Source organism: Sapajus apella, unplaced genomic scaffold (genome assembly GCF_009761245.1).
Source record: "Sapajus apella isolate SASKATOON/1434 unplaced genomic scaffold, GSC_monkey_1.0 scaffold10, whole genome shotgun sequence".
Lineage (NCBI taxonomy): Eukaryota > Metazoa > Chordata > Mammalia > Primates > Cebidae > Sapajus > Sapajus apella.
This window is the reverse complement of record NW_022436950.1, coordinates 31610229-31623322: the sequence shown is the minus strand read 5'-3', so window position 1 is coordinate 31623322 and position 13094 is coordinate 31610229. Positions and strand designations below refer to the sequence as shown.

Here is a 13094-nt window from a genome sequence, read left to right as displayed (position 1 = left end):
GTTTGATATAGTCCTGTTTGTCTATTTTGCTTTTGTTACCTTTGCTTTTGGTGGTGTATTTAAGACATCACTACCAAACCCAATGTCAGAAAGTGTTTTCTTCTAGAACTTTTATAGTTTTAAGTCTTACATTTATGTCTTTGATCTACTTTGAGTTAATATTTGTGTATGGTATAAGGTGAGGTCCAAACTTTTGTATGGTGGATATCCAGGTTTCCCAGCACCATTTGTTGAGGAGACTATTGTGTTAGATGTTTTTAAATGCCCTAAAATGATTAGTTTGTAAGATTTTCTATTTAAAGGATTGTTACACATTGAAATTTAGCTTTAACATTTTCTTATTGATATGGATAGAATTTCAAGTTTTGCAGGAATTATGCAGAATATTTTAACAGCGAGAGAGGTAATTTTTAAGTGGTCAGTTACGTCTTTAAGGAGTTTTGTTTTTTTTTTTTTCCAAACCAACCTATGATATGTTAAGTTGTTTGGGTTTGTTTTTGTTTTGTTTTCTTGTTGTTTTTGAGACAGTCTCGTTCTGTCACCAGGTGCCAGGCAGGAGTGCAGTGGTGCGATCTCAGCTTACTGCAACCTCCACTTCCTGGGTTCAAGCAGTTCTCCTGCCTCACCCTCCCAAGTAGCTGGGACTACAGGTTCACACCACCACATCCAGCTAATTTTTGTATTTTTTAGTAGAGACAGGGTTTCACTGTGTTGGCCAGGATGGTCTTAATATCTTGACCTCGTGATCCGCCCGCCTCAGACTCCCAAAGTGCTGAGATTACAGGCGTGAGCCACCGCACCCGGCTGTTTTGTTTTTTTTGAGATGGAGTCTCACTCTTGTCACTCAGGCTGGAGTGCAGTGGCGCAATCTCAGCTCACTGCAGCCTCTGCCACCCGGGTTCAAGCGATTCCCATGGCTCAGCCTTCTAGGTAGCTGGGACTGCAGGCGTGCACCACCACAACCAGCTAATTTTTGTGTTTTAGTGGAGACAGGGTTTCACCATGTTGGCCGGGCTGGTCTCAAACTCCTGATCTCAGGTGATCCTCCCTCCTCGGCCTCTGAAAGTGCTGGGATTACAGGCGTAAGCCACCACCCCTGGTCAGATTGAAATTTAATATAAGGTAATTTCCAAGTATATCTTTTCCAAAGCCTAATGTATACTAAAATGTTTGTTGCTATGAGCTATTTCTTTAAGAAAAAAAAAGTACTCTAATCCAAAACAAATATGTAGAAATCATTTGCATAATTTTTCCCTTCTTTTGCTTGTAGGGAAGCAGCTCGAGAGTGTCGTAGAAAGAAGAAAGAATATGTGAAATGTTTAGAAAACAGAGTGGCAGTGCTTGAAAATCAAAACAAGACATTGATTGAGGAGCTAAAAGCACTTAAGGACCTTTACTGCCACAAATCAGATTAATTTGGGATTTAAATTTTCACCTGTTAAGGTGGAAAATGGACTGGCTGGGCCACAACCTGAAAGACAAAATAAACATTTTATTTTCTAAACATTTCTTTTTTTCTATGCGCAAAACTGCCTGAAAGCAACTACAGAATTTCATTCATTTGTGCTTTTGCATTAAACTGTGAATGTTCAACACCTGCCTCCACTTCTCCCCTCAAGAAATTTTCAGCGCCAGGAATCATGAAGAGACTTCTGCTTTTCAACCCCCACCTTCCTCAAGAAGTAATAATGTGTTTACTTGTAAATTGATGGGAGAAATGAGGAAAAGAAAATCTTTTTTAAAATGATTTCAAGGCTTGCGCTGAGCTCCTTGATTGCCTTAGGGACAGAATTACCCCAGCCTCTTGAGCTGAAGTAATGTGTGGGCCGCATGCAGAAAGTAAGTAAGGTGCAATGAAGAATTGTTGATTGCCAAATTGACATGTTTTCACATTCTCATTGTGAATTATGTAAAATTGTTAAGAGACCCTCTAAAAAAATCTTTAGTATCGTATTGAAGGAATTAGAAATGAATTCGGAGTGCTTTCTGTGTATGTTCTCTTCTTCAATACTGAAAATTTGTCCTTGGTTCTTAAAAGCATTCTGTACTAATACAGCTCTTCCGTAGGGCAGTTGTTGCTTCTTAATTCAGTTTTGTATGTGTTCAACATTTTTGAATACATTAAAAGAAGTAACCAACTGAATGAAAAATCATGGTATTTGAATTTTAAATTAAATCAAAATAAATAAAAGTACAAAACATATTTTAGTTAGTACTAAATTCTTAGTAAAATGCTGATCAGTAAACCAGTCCCTTGAGTTATACAATATTTTTAAATAAATGTTTTTGTCCTCACCTTCAAAAATATTTATATTGTCACTCATTTGCATAAAAAGGTATTTCTAATTTACTATTGCCCTTTGCACTTACATTATACCACTACCAAGAAAGCCTTCCAGATGTCAAAAAAGCAAAGTGATATATATTTGTTTATGAAGTGTTACATGTTGTAGAAAAATACTGACTTTAAATCTTTTCCACATTAACATAATTTAACAGAGAATCTCTAGTGATTTTTTTAAATGAAAGAAGTTGTAAGGATATAAAAAGTACGGTGTTAGATATGCACAAGGGAAGTTATTTTCAGACATTTGAATGACTGCTGTACTGCAATATTTGGATTGTCATTCTTACAAAACATTTTTTTGTTCTCTTGTAAAAAGAGGAGTTATTAATTCTGCTTTAGCTTTCCAATATACTGTATAGCCTTTGTCATTTTAATTCCTGATTAAAACAGTCTGTTTTTGTGTATATCATACATTGTTTTCAATACCACTTTTAATTATTGCTAATTTTATTCACTAAGTTCGATAAATCTAACACTCTTTAAAAAGAAAAACTAAGGTGGATTTTTAAAATTGGATACTGACATAATGTTAGATTATAATTTGTCATTTGGGGCCGGGCGCAGTGACTCACCCCTGCAATCCCACCACTTTGGGAGACCGAGGTGGGCGGATCTCCTGAGGTCAGGAGTTCAAGACCAGCCTTGGCAACATGGTGAAACCCCGTCTCTACTAAAAATAAGAAAAATAGCTGGGTGTGGTGGCAGGCACCTGTAATCCCAGCTACTTGGGAAGCTGAGGCAGGAGAATTGCTTGAACCCGGGAGGTGGAGGTTGCAGTCAGTAGAGATAGCACCACTGCACTCCTGTGTGGGTGACGAGTGAGAGTCACCAGAAAAATAAAAATTATTTTTTAAAAGTTCTCATTTGGGAAGGAAATTCTTACTTTTGAAAAAGAGTCAAGACACTTAGAGAACTAATGTTTTATATTTAGTCATGAGTTATTTTAAAAAGTTAAGCTTGTTTAACAACAAAATGTGAAGTTTTAAGTGTTAATTGCTGGATCCATTTTAAGAAGAAAAATTTCAATTAACATTTGTAAATGGTATATTTTTGTTTGTAACAAAGCATTGTCTTTTTTCAAGGATGAACAGTTTATGAAGGAGCATCATTCTAAGAATTGAGTGATGTAGTCTTATGTTTGGACAATTCACCAAATTCTCAAGAAGGCTTTCAAACAACTATAAAGTTTGATGTTTGTCCTGCTGAGCTAAAAATTGCATAAAAATTGTTTGTGTAACAGCAATAGATGTCATTTTTTAAAACTGATTTAACGGAAATCAAAGTCACAATTATGTTCACAAATTGGAATTATTTCTTAGAGTCAAAATGTCTGATTGAACATTTTGAATGTTGTAAGTGTCATAAATGAAAAATTACCTGGTGTTTAGCAGTTTGTATTCTCTAAAGCTATTTTTCAAAAGTTGAGGCTTTCTACTTATTGGGAAGTTGGTGGTCTTCTTAGTCCCTGATCAGTGAAGGCAATCACATTCATATGAGCTGGATGGATTTATAAGTTATAAAGACCTTGTCTTTCATACCTTGAGGACGATTGCACTGGTTTGAAGTCAGTTACTTAATTATGAGTGATTAAAGTGAGGTGAGAATTGTATCCATTGCTACATCTGTTTTAGACGCTTGGCGAGACTTGAAGATTTCAGTTTATAAAGATAAAAATCAAGCATCTTTTGTGCAGGTTTTTTTCTTTTTTTAATGCAAGAATGGTGGGGAGGTGTTTGTAAGCATGAAATTTTGAGAATCTTTATTAAGAAAATGGCATAATTTTTAAAAATCTTGTAGCCAAGAACATATGTGGCCACATTAGCAGTAATAAATGTTTTTCTCTTCATATTGGCCAAAAGGGAATAAAAATGTCATCATAGGAATTTGTACATATGCTACTGATTTGCCTAGAAAATAGCAAGTTTGGTATTGCTCACTTTGCAAATATAGGGCCATGTGGCACTTTTATCTATAGGACAGATTAACTCTAATAAAAATGAAGTGGGGAGGGGTTTATTTTTGATATATTACTCTTATGAGTTTTCAAGCTTTGATAGTGTTTAACTGAAAAGTGGCTTAGAAAGGGCTAGATCCAATGTGTTCATTATTATTAAACAATTGCTATCAGATACAATTTTAAGTTCATTGTTTTTCAAACTCAAGTACCATATTGGCAACCATAATATTGTCATAGGTGCTCTCTTTGTTTAGATATTCTTGGGGGGGGGGGTAGCATTTGTATAATATATGTGTACATATATATATATATATATATATACATATACAGTATATAATCTAAAGCTCAGAGAGCTCTTAAGTCAGGAATGCTGAGTATTATAGTATATTGAGGTCAGATGAAATTTTACATTTTTGTGTGTTCTGTTGCATCCCTTCTGGTAGTTTCTATGACTGCATTACTTCAGCACTCACAATTGATTTTATCTTCTAATTTTCTTCCAAGTATTTTATTTTAATTAGTTTTCTTTGGCTTGATACTTTTAAATGTTACTAGTCACTTGAAAGCTTCTCCCCCAGAAGTATTTGGTTTTTATGCTTTGTCTGTGGCAGCTATAACAGTGGTAAGAACATTTTGAAGATAGCTTTTTAAAGGAACCACTGATTTTTTCAAAAATCATCCTGGGGGAGGAATTTTGGCATTTCATTTGAGCAGGGATTTTGTCAGAAAATGTGTTTTGACGGTAGGTCAGCAGCAGTGCTAGACTCTGAAAGCACAATACCAGTCAGGCACCCATCCCATCAGATGTCATCTGGCTGAAGTTTATCTCTGTCTCTCAGGACAAATCCCTAATATCTTTTTGACCTTTTGGGGTGACAAGTGGAATCATACAAAGGCTTAGGAAGAAATAAGTTTGTTTAAACCAGGATGCTTTTACTTACTTGAAGTGACTTCAGTCTGGATTTCTCTTCATATTTAACAAGTTTTTAATTCTAGGATCAGCTACAGTCAGCTATTAGCATAAATTGGTCTCATTTATTTTGAAGATCATGGCTGCTTCATTTTGCAGGATTAAATAGGACTAATATATCTTAAAGTTAAGATCTTGAATTAAAGTGGGTTTTAGAAATAGTGTTATATACCTTTTTAGTTATTTTAGAGAGGCTTTTTATTGCCTTTGTAGCCCTGAAAGCTTTTGGTATATTTTCCCCCCATGGGCCTGATAGAAAAGTTGTATATTTATTTGGATTATATTTACATTCTGTCCTTTGTAAATGTTTGGCGTAACTTGCACTTTTAAAAATGACCCAGTTTGGGTATTAGCAACTTAAGAAATTCCCTCATCAAGTAATTCTCAAATTTTTGGTCTCCTCCTGTCTTCAAGTCATTTGACTTTTTAAATGGAAGTTTTTCATTGATTAAAATATTTTAGCACCTAAAAGCTAGCCTTAAAAACAGCTTTAAAGAAAAACATCAGGAAATTAGATACAACTAGCCCAGTTAATTAAAAGACGGGCTCAAACCTTGTTTTATTCTTTTTCATCTTGGACAGATTGAAGGAAAAATAAGTGAATAATATTTTCAATTTTTAATGAAACTTTATCCTCATCACAACATTAATACTGTATAGAGTATGCCAAAATATCCATTAATTTGTCTAGAATAGTAAAATACTTTAAAGCCATTGTCTTCATAGAGACCACATGTAATAACCATAAATTATTTTCATTTTTAATGGCTTTGTTAACATCAAGGAAATGCCTAACTTTGACTGCCTAAATTTGACTGATTTCAGATGAGGAAGGAGAATGCGTGCATAAATTAAGCCTGTAGGTGAAGAGTTGTGAAATAAATTTGTTCACTCAGTTGTACAAAGCACAACTAGAACTTTTTGTTGGGTGGCTTACACACATCTTGAATATTTTAAATGTAATAATGTTGACTTTATTTAAAGTTGACTACACAGTCACTATTGTATACTAGGAACTGGTTTCCTTGACATTCTAGAATCAATGGCTAGGAGAGGCATTGATCTTTGAGGGGCTGAACATATCATGAAGCTGAGTCAGTATGGAAAATTTTCATATAAACAGGGTGCTGAAGTTCCATCTGTCTCATCTGCTTATGATAAGTTCTTACTGATTAGTGAATGTAGCGTAAGCCTTTGTATGTGTCCTCAGGGGGCAGACTGACTTTAAGAGGGACCAGATAACGTTTGAATGGAGGGATTATATTTCAGGTGTTTTAGCTTGAAATTTATTTTTTAAAAAAAGAAAAACTTTAAAAATATATAAATAAAATAGAACAAAGCCAGTGATACAAGCTGATACTATAAACGGGCAGTTTTAGCACAGAAAGAAAATACCTGTCTACATTCTGGTACGGTGGGTACAGGTCCCAGCTGGGTATGACATGATATATTTTTAATTATTCTCACCAGCAAGTAAAAGGAAAAAATGAACAATCTTCTGGAAATGTCTGTGAAAAGGATCAAAGAGTAGGATATTCACATTTGACGTAACAATACTTGTCTATAGAGGTATGGCATTTCCAAGCTTTTGTCTGAAGAGCATCTCAGAGATATGAAAGCAATTCTGAGATAGTTTAAAAATTGATAGGGAAGGAAGAAAATCCCTGCAAATAATGATCTTATGTTTGTTGGCCAAGTGAAATGATCTATCATTGTGTTTGGGAGGTTTTATTTTCTTATTTTTTTTAAATTGAATTGATAAATGCTTTATAGATCTATTTTTATCCAAGTGCCACTCCAATTTGTGTATGTAATAAAATTATTTATATTAAAAGTGGGAAATAATTTGTCAACTTTGTTTGAGTATAGATTTATTAGGGGTGGCAAAGAAGAGTGCTGGTTAGCAGTTTTCCATGTAAAATTGTCCTTGACTGATTTGTCCACTTGTCAGCTGTTAACTCCCCCACTCCCCAAAAAAGGAGTTTTTTTCTAACCCAGATGTATCACTTAAAACTTTTTGGAAACAAAATAATCAGGGAAGTTCCTAGAGAGAAAGGGGTTTGGCTTTTTGGTTTTTCCTTAAGGATTGGGGTAAAGAATATTTCCCCCAAAACTGTCAGCACAAAACAGGGTATTGATTTTTAACTCTGATGTTTCTATTGGAGTTGAATACTAAATAAATAACTATAATGAGGGAAATACATTTCTAATAAAATTCCCTACATTCTAGAAACATCCCTGTTTTAATTTTTTTTACCTAAATCTTTTGTGCTTTATGTGTAAAGAAAAAAATGTACTGAGTTACAATGCATTTTATTAACACTATGTACATAATAGCTGCTTTGTGTTCAGAATGGTAGCAGTTGCTTTGTATATTAAAGTGATCCTTGTGAATTTGTGAAATATTGTCATAAAGTGCTTTTTCTTACTGTAATCTTTGTGGTATCAACTGTCATAATGCTCTTTTTACACAAACATTTATGTGCAGCCACATAAACATGCTTTTCAAAACCCTGCAAGTCTCTTTTTTGGGGATGGGATCTCTATTTTGTTGGGGCTTCTTGCTAGTAGTGTCAAGCCATGTTTTATTGGACTTGGGTTTATTAATTTTGTTAAATAAGCAAAAGTTAAAATATATCACAAGCTTGTGTTTGAAGGCAACAAAACTGTAATTCAGACAAGAACATGTCTTCAGTTACTGTGTCCCTAACTTTCAGGACAAGACCTGTTTTTCAGTAAGATTGAACGAGTGCCTGTTTAGATTTGTAGATGTTACTGTCCAGGTGACTAATGGAGACATCACATGACCAGCTGTCTCTGATGTCATAAAACACACATGTTCACTGAAAGGACAATAAGAATATATATACCTTCTCAGGTATCCTTGCAATTCTAAAACTCTATGATCATAAAAATTGGAAGGAATGGGGAGGGGATGTGATTAATCTTTGCTTAAGATATAAGAATAAAAATTACGGGCCAGGCGCGGTGGCTCACACCTGTAATCCTAGCACTTTGGGAGGCCGAGGTGGATGGATCACCTGAGATCAGGATTTCAAGACCAGCCTGGCCAACATGGTGAAACCCCATCTCTAAAAAAAAAAGAATAAAAATTACTATTAACTTCTGAAATAAGTTGAGACATCTGAAAATAAGCGCTACATTATTTGTTATGTTTTTTCTTTACTGCCAAGATGTGTTCAAGCCTGCTGTGCCTACCATTGTATTAGAATAATGAACTTCAGTTCTACAAAGATGATTACACAATTCACTGCAGAAAATGAGACACTTTTGAGAGTGACATTAATTACAAGTGGGGGGGCGATAGGCATTAACCAGGATTGTTCTGAGCAAATCAGAATCTGAGGTCACCCTGTCACAGTCACATGCTTGGACCTTCCGGAAAAGATTGCCCATCTTCTCTTCATTGTCATTTGACCAGGCACTGAAGTGACAAGACCATCCTTGAGATGGGCATCCAAAAATAAAATTCTGATGCATTTTGTTTTAGCGCTCACTTCTCCACTGAAGTCTAGACATACATATGTCATTTACACTCAGGCTATAAAACACAGGCCCAGGACAAAACTCTTAACTTTTCCCCCAAATCTTCCTTCAGCTAGTTTTTGCATCTCATAAGTGGTGCCACTATCCATCCGTTAAATTGTTTAGGGCAAACCCAGAAAAGCACTACCTTAATTAAGATGCAATTCACATAAAATTAACTTTTTAAGTGAACAGTTAAGTAGCAATACATCCACAATGGTGAACTTCTATCTGCGTAGTTCCAAAACATTCTCATCACTCCAACATAAAGCCCCATACTCATTAGGCAGTTACTCTCCATTTTCTCCTCCCCTATGTCCCCTGGCAACCATCAATCTGCTTCCTGTTTCTGTGGATTTACATCTGGATATTTCATGTGAGAATCATACAATATGTGTATTACTTTTTTGGTCTACTTCTTTAACGTCTTGTTGAGGTTCATCTGTTGTAGCTTGTTATCAGTACTTCAATCCTTTTTATAGCTAAGTAATAATATTCCCTTGTAAGTATATACCACAAGTTTACCCATTAATCCAGTTGAGTTGTTTCTACAGTTTGGCTAATGTTCATAGTGCTGTTATGAACATTCCTATACAAGTATTTAAGTCCCTGTTTTCAGTTATTTGGGTTATAAGCCTGAGAGTGGAGTTGCTAGGTCATACTGAAATTTTACATTTAACTTTTTGAGGACTGTTCAACTTTCCCTCAGCAGCTGTACCATTTTGCCTTCCACCATTGATATATGAGGGTTCCAGTTTCCCCACACCTTCACCAACACTTATTTTGCCATTTAAAAAATTATAGCCATCCTCATGGGTGTGGCCTTTCATTAAGGTTTTCATTTGCATTTCCCTGATTACTGATATGGAGCATCTTTTCTTGTGTTTGGCCACCTGTATATCTTTGGAGAAATGTCTGTTCAAGTCCTTTGCTCACTGAATTTTTGTTGTTGGATTCTGAGTTCCTTATATATTCTGGCTACTAGGCCCTTATAGTTTCTCCTGTAAGTTTTTGCTTTCTTGACAATGTCCTCATTCTTAAACTTACTTTATGTAATATGTACACTTGTAAAAACAAAAATCATGCAAAAGGGCAAACTGTTAAAAATCAGTTTTCTGTGTTGTTTTTAGTGACAATCTGTGCATATATATACAAATATAATGTATGTTTTCCCTCTCCCTTTTTTACACAAAAGGTAGCTACAAACAGTGGTTTATAAACTGCTGCCATTGTATAGATACAGTTTAACCAGTACCCTCATTTGGGTACATTTTGGTTGCTTGAAACTTTTGACTGTTACAGATATAAACAGGTTGGTAACTAGGTCTGCACACCTTATTATATCTCCAGGATACTGAGAAGTAAAAGTTGTTTCTGAATTATGGTTTTTTTTCATATTTGGAGATTGTTTCCTAATGATTATTAGGTAGCTGCTAAACAATTTTTATCAACTTAATGTTGATTAGTATTTTTATGTCGAACTTTACAGTCTATGCATTTTTTCCGGAAGAAAAATTAGAAGTGGCACAAACAGACTTACATAAGGTTGTGAAGTAGGTAGGCTTTTTCTTTTATCATCTGTTAACACTGTTTTCTAATCTCATCCTCAGAAACAACTTCTCAGCAACGAAACAAGTTTTCAATATGCCATCTTGTCTAGCATTATTAAATTTTTAACCCTTCTCTGGTTGTAGAAGTAAAGGTGTAACATGATTTTAAAGCAGAAAGAGCTAACAATTAAATCCTCAAGTTGGGTCGGGCAAGCATTTTAGCTGGATTACCTGAGGTCGAGTTTGAGACCAGCCTGACCAACCTCGTGAAACCCCATCAAGGCTGAGGCAGGAGAATCGCTTGAACCCAAGAGGCGGAGGTTGCAGTGAGCTGAGATCGTCCCATTGCACTCCAGAGCCTAGGCAACAGAGCAAGACTCCAGCTCAAAAAAAAAAAAAAAAAAAAAAAATCCTTAAGTTTTAAGGTAAAACAGAGCTAAGGACTGTCCAGTGTCATACTGTTCATGTCAGTGCTAAGAACACAAGTCTCCAGTTTCCCAGAGCAGGGTTCTCGATCCTCACTACACTTACTGACCACATTTGTGTTAAAGACCTTGAGAAAGCTGCTGTTCTCTAGGTAGAGCTTCTGGGGAGCAGTGAGGTTATGACTGTTCCTCTAACACTAACACAAATTATAAGTCTGTTTTACCAACTATTAAGCGAAGCCCTATATCTAGGGCCACTTAACAGTACTGGGTACGTTATACCGTGATTTTTAAAAGTACTTTAAAATTTTATTTGTGTTAATTTTTAAAGAATTGGCAGTAAATGCTTCCCATAAACAGCAATTAAAGGTATTGATTATTGGAGGTGAATCTTTTACATTAATTTATGGTAATTTTGTTATTCAGAGTATGTCTGGATACTTTAATATCCCTGAGAATTTATTTCTCCCATACCTTGGGCAAGGAGAAATGAAGCACATAAATTAGGTATATGGTAACTCATCTGTAAAGGAATATGTATTTTTCATGAGTCAGTGTGAGCTCCCTTTATGAACAGGGCACCATGTTACCAGTTGAAATATAGAATGTAAGGCCGAGGCAGGCAGATCACCTCAGGTCAGGAGTTCAAGACCAGCCCGGCCAACATGATAAAACCCCATCTCTACTAAAAATACAAAAAATTAGCCAGGCGTGGTGGCAGACGCCTGTAATCCCAGCTACTCAGGAGGCTGAGGCAGGAGGATCACTTGAAGCCAGGTGGTGGAGATTGCAGTGAGCCGAGATCACGCCACTGCACTCCACTGCAGCCTGGGCAACAAGAGCAAAACTCCATCTTTAAAAAAAATATGTATGTATATACACACACAGAGGGAGAGAGAGAGAGAATATAAGCTATCATCCTTACCTTTTAGGAGCAATGTATTTACTAAAACATTCCAAATGTTGTTATTCTGCCCTGAGTTTGCAATCTAGTGTTCAGTTAACAGATAAAAGCATTTTGATCAACAACTATTTGAAGATAGTATCCAGGCCATCTACTATGAACTAAAGCAAGCTACACTTAAGTGATAATCTACTAGGAAACAGCATTTACAGTGGGGTTCCAAGAACCTGGTGTCATACATACATTTTAACACAGCATCTTGGCAGCAGTATTTGATATTAGTTGGTGGAAAAGCTAGTGATACCCATGGGATTTCTTAACTGCATAACTGTTTGAAGAAATTGGGCAATGTGAGTGAGAATCAAGACTTAGTAAAATAGGTTTGGATTAGGTTTCTATCTTAAGGACAAAATAAGCACACTTAAAATGTACATTTATGGAATAAAATAAGTAAAAAAATATGGCCCAACTTCACTGACAATGGTAGTGGACACTGGTGTACTGCCCAGATACACGCGTGCTCTCTCTCTCCTGTCTCTCTCACACACACACACACACACCCCACACCTGAAACACTCATTTCTCCAGCTTCTGGGAGTGTTGGTGGCTGATACTCCCAGTTAAGTCCCTCTTAAGTCTTCAGCCTTAGACCCTTGTATCCACTAGTCCACACAGGTTCATAAAGGCTCATCGCCCTACCTCAATATGGCCTAACTGCAGGACCATCTCAACTCTAAAGCATTAGCTGAGAACTTTCCCAAGCTACATCTAGCCCAATTTCTTCCTCTTTCCCAGTCTGTCTGCTTTCCAAGATCAGAAAATTCATCTTGGAAAAAGTATTCCCATTTAAACCTTTCACACCATAATCTCAGTCTACTTCCCCAAGGAACCTGACCTGTGACAACATTCTAAACCCAAAGCCAAGAAAATTACTTGGACAACCCAACTATTTCTGCTGATTGTTTTTTTCTTGCCTGTGCTTCTAATTTGTAGGGCAAGGGAAAAAACTACCTTCAACCTTTTCTAATTCTTAATGTTTTATGAAAACGGAAAACATAACCCAAGAACAGCTTACCTCATTCGGTAGAACATCCAGGCATATTGTTGAAGCTCCCCGCCTCTATCCCACCCTGCCCCATCCATTTTAATACCATTCTTTAAAGTTAGGGATCTTAAAGAAACTGAACTCTAATTCATATACGCATTTCTAATAATATACCTAAGTGGGACTGGCTTGTCATATGGTGTTGGTGATACTGCCAGGTTTTATTTTGTTGTAAACGACCTTCCATGTTCATGGTACAGTACTGACATTTTATGGATTCAGTAAGCTATGGATATTTCCATTCCATGTGTATTAGAATTTTGTTGAACTGGTATATCACAAAATGCTCA

General features: G+C 36.0%; 1 protein-coding gene across 5 annotated transcripts in view; it reads left to right on the top strand.

Annotated features, from left to right (window-relative positions):
- Positions 1 to 7786, top strand: part of CREB1 (cAMP responsive element binding protein 1) — a 77168-nt gene extending 69382 nt beyond the window's left edge. For 4 of the 5 annotated variants that reach the window (XR_004269097.1, XM_032278463.1, XM_032278464.1 and 1 more), the window contains one exon: positions 1271 to 2751. Coding sequence is in view for 4 of the 5 variants with exons in the window: in XM_032278463.1 (XP_032134354.1) it covers positions 1271 to 1415 (145 nt within the window). In the remaining variant the exon portion in view is untranslated. Of the gene's footprint in view, positions 1 to 1270 lie in introns of all 5 variants that reach the window. The other variant, XM_032278462.1, reaches the window with a different exon arrangement.
- Positions 7787 to 13094: the final 5308 nt, after the last annotated feature.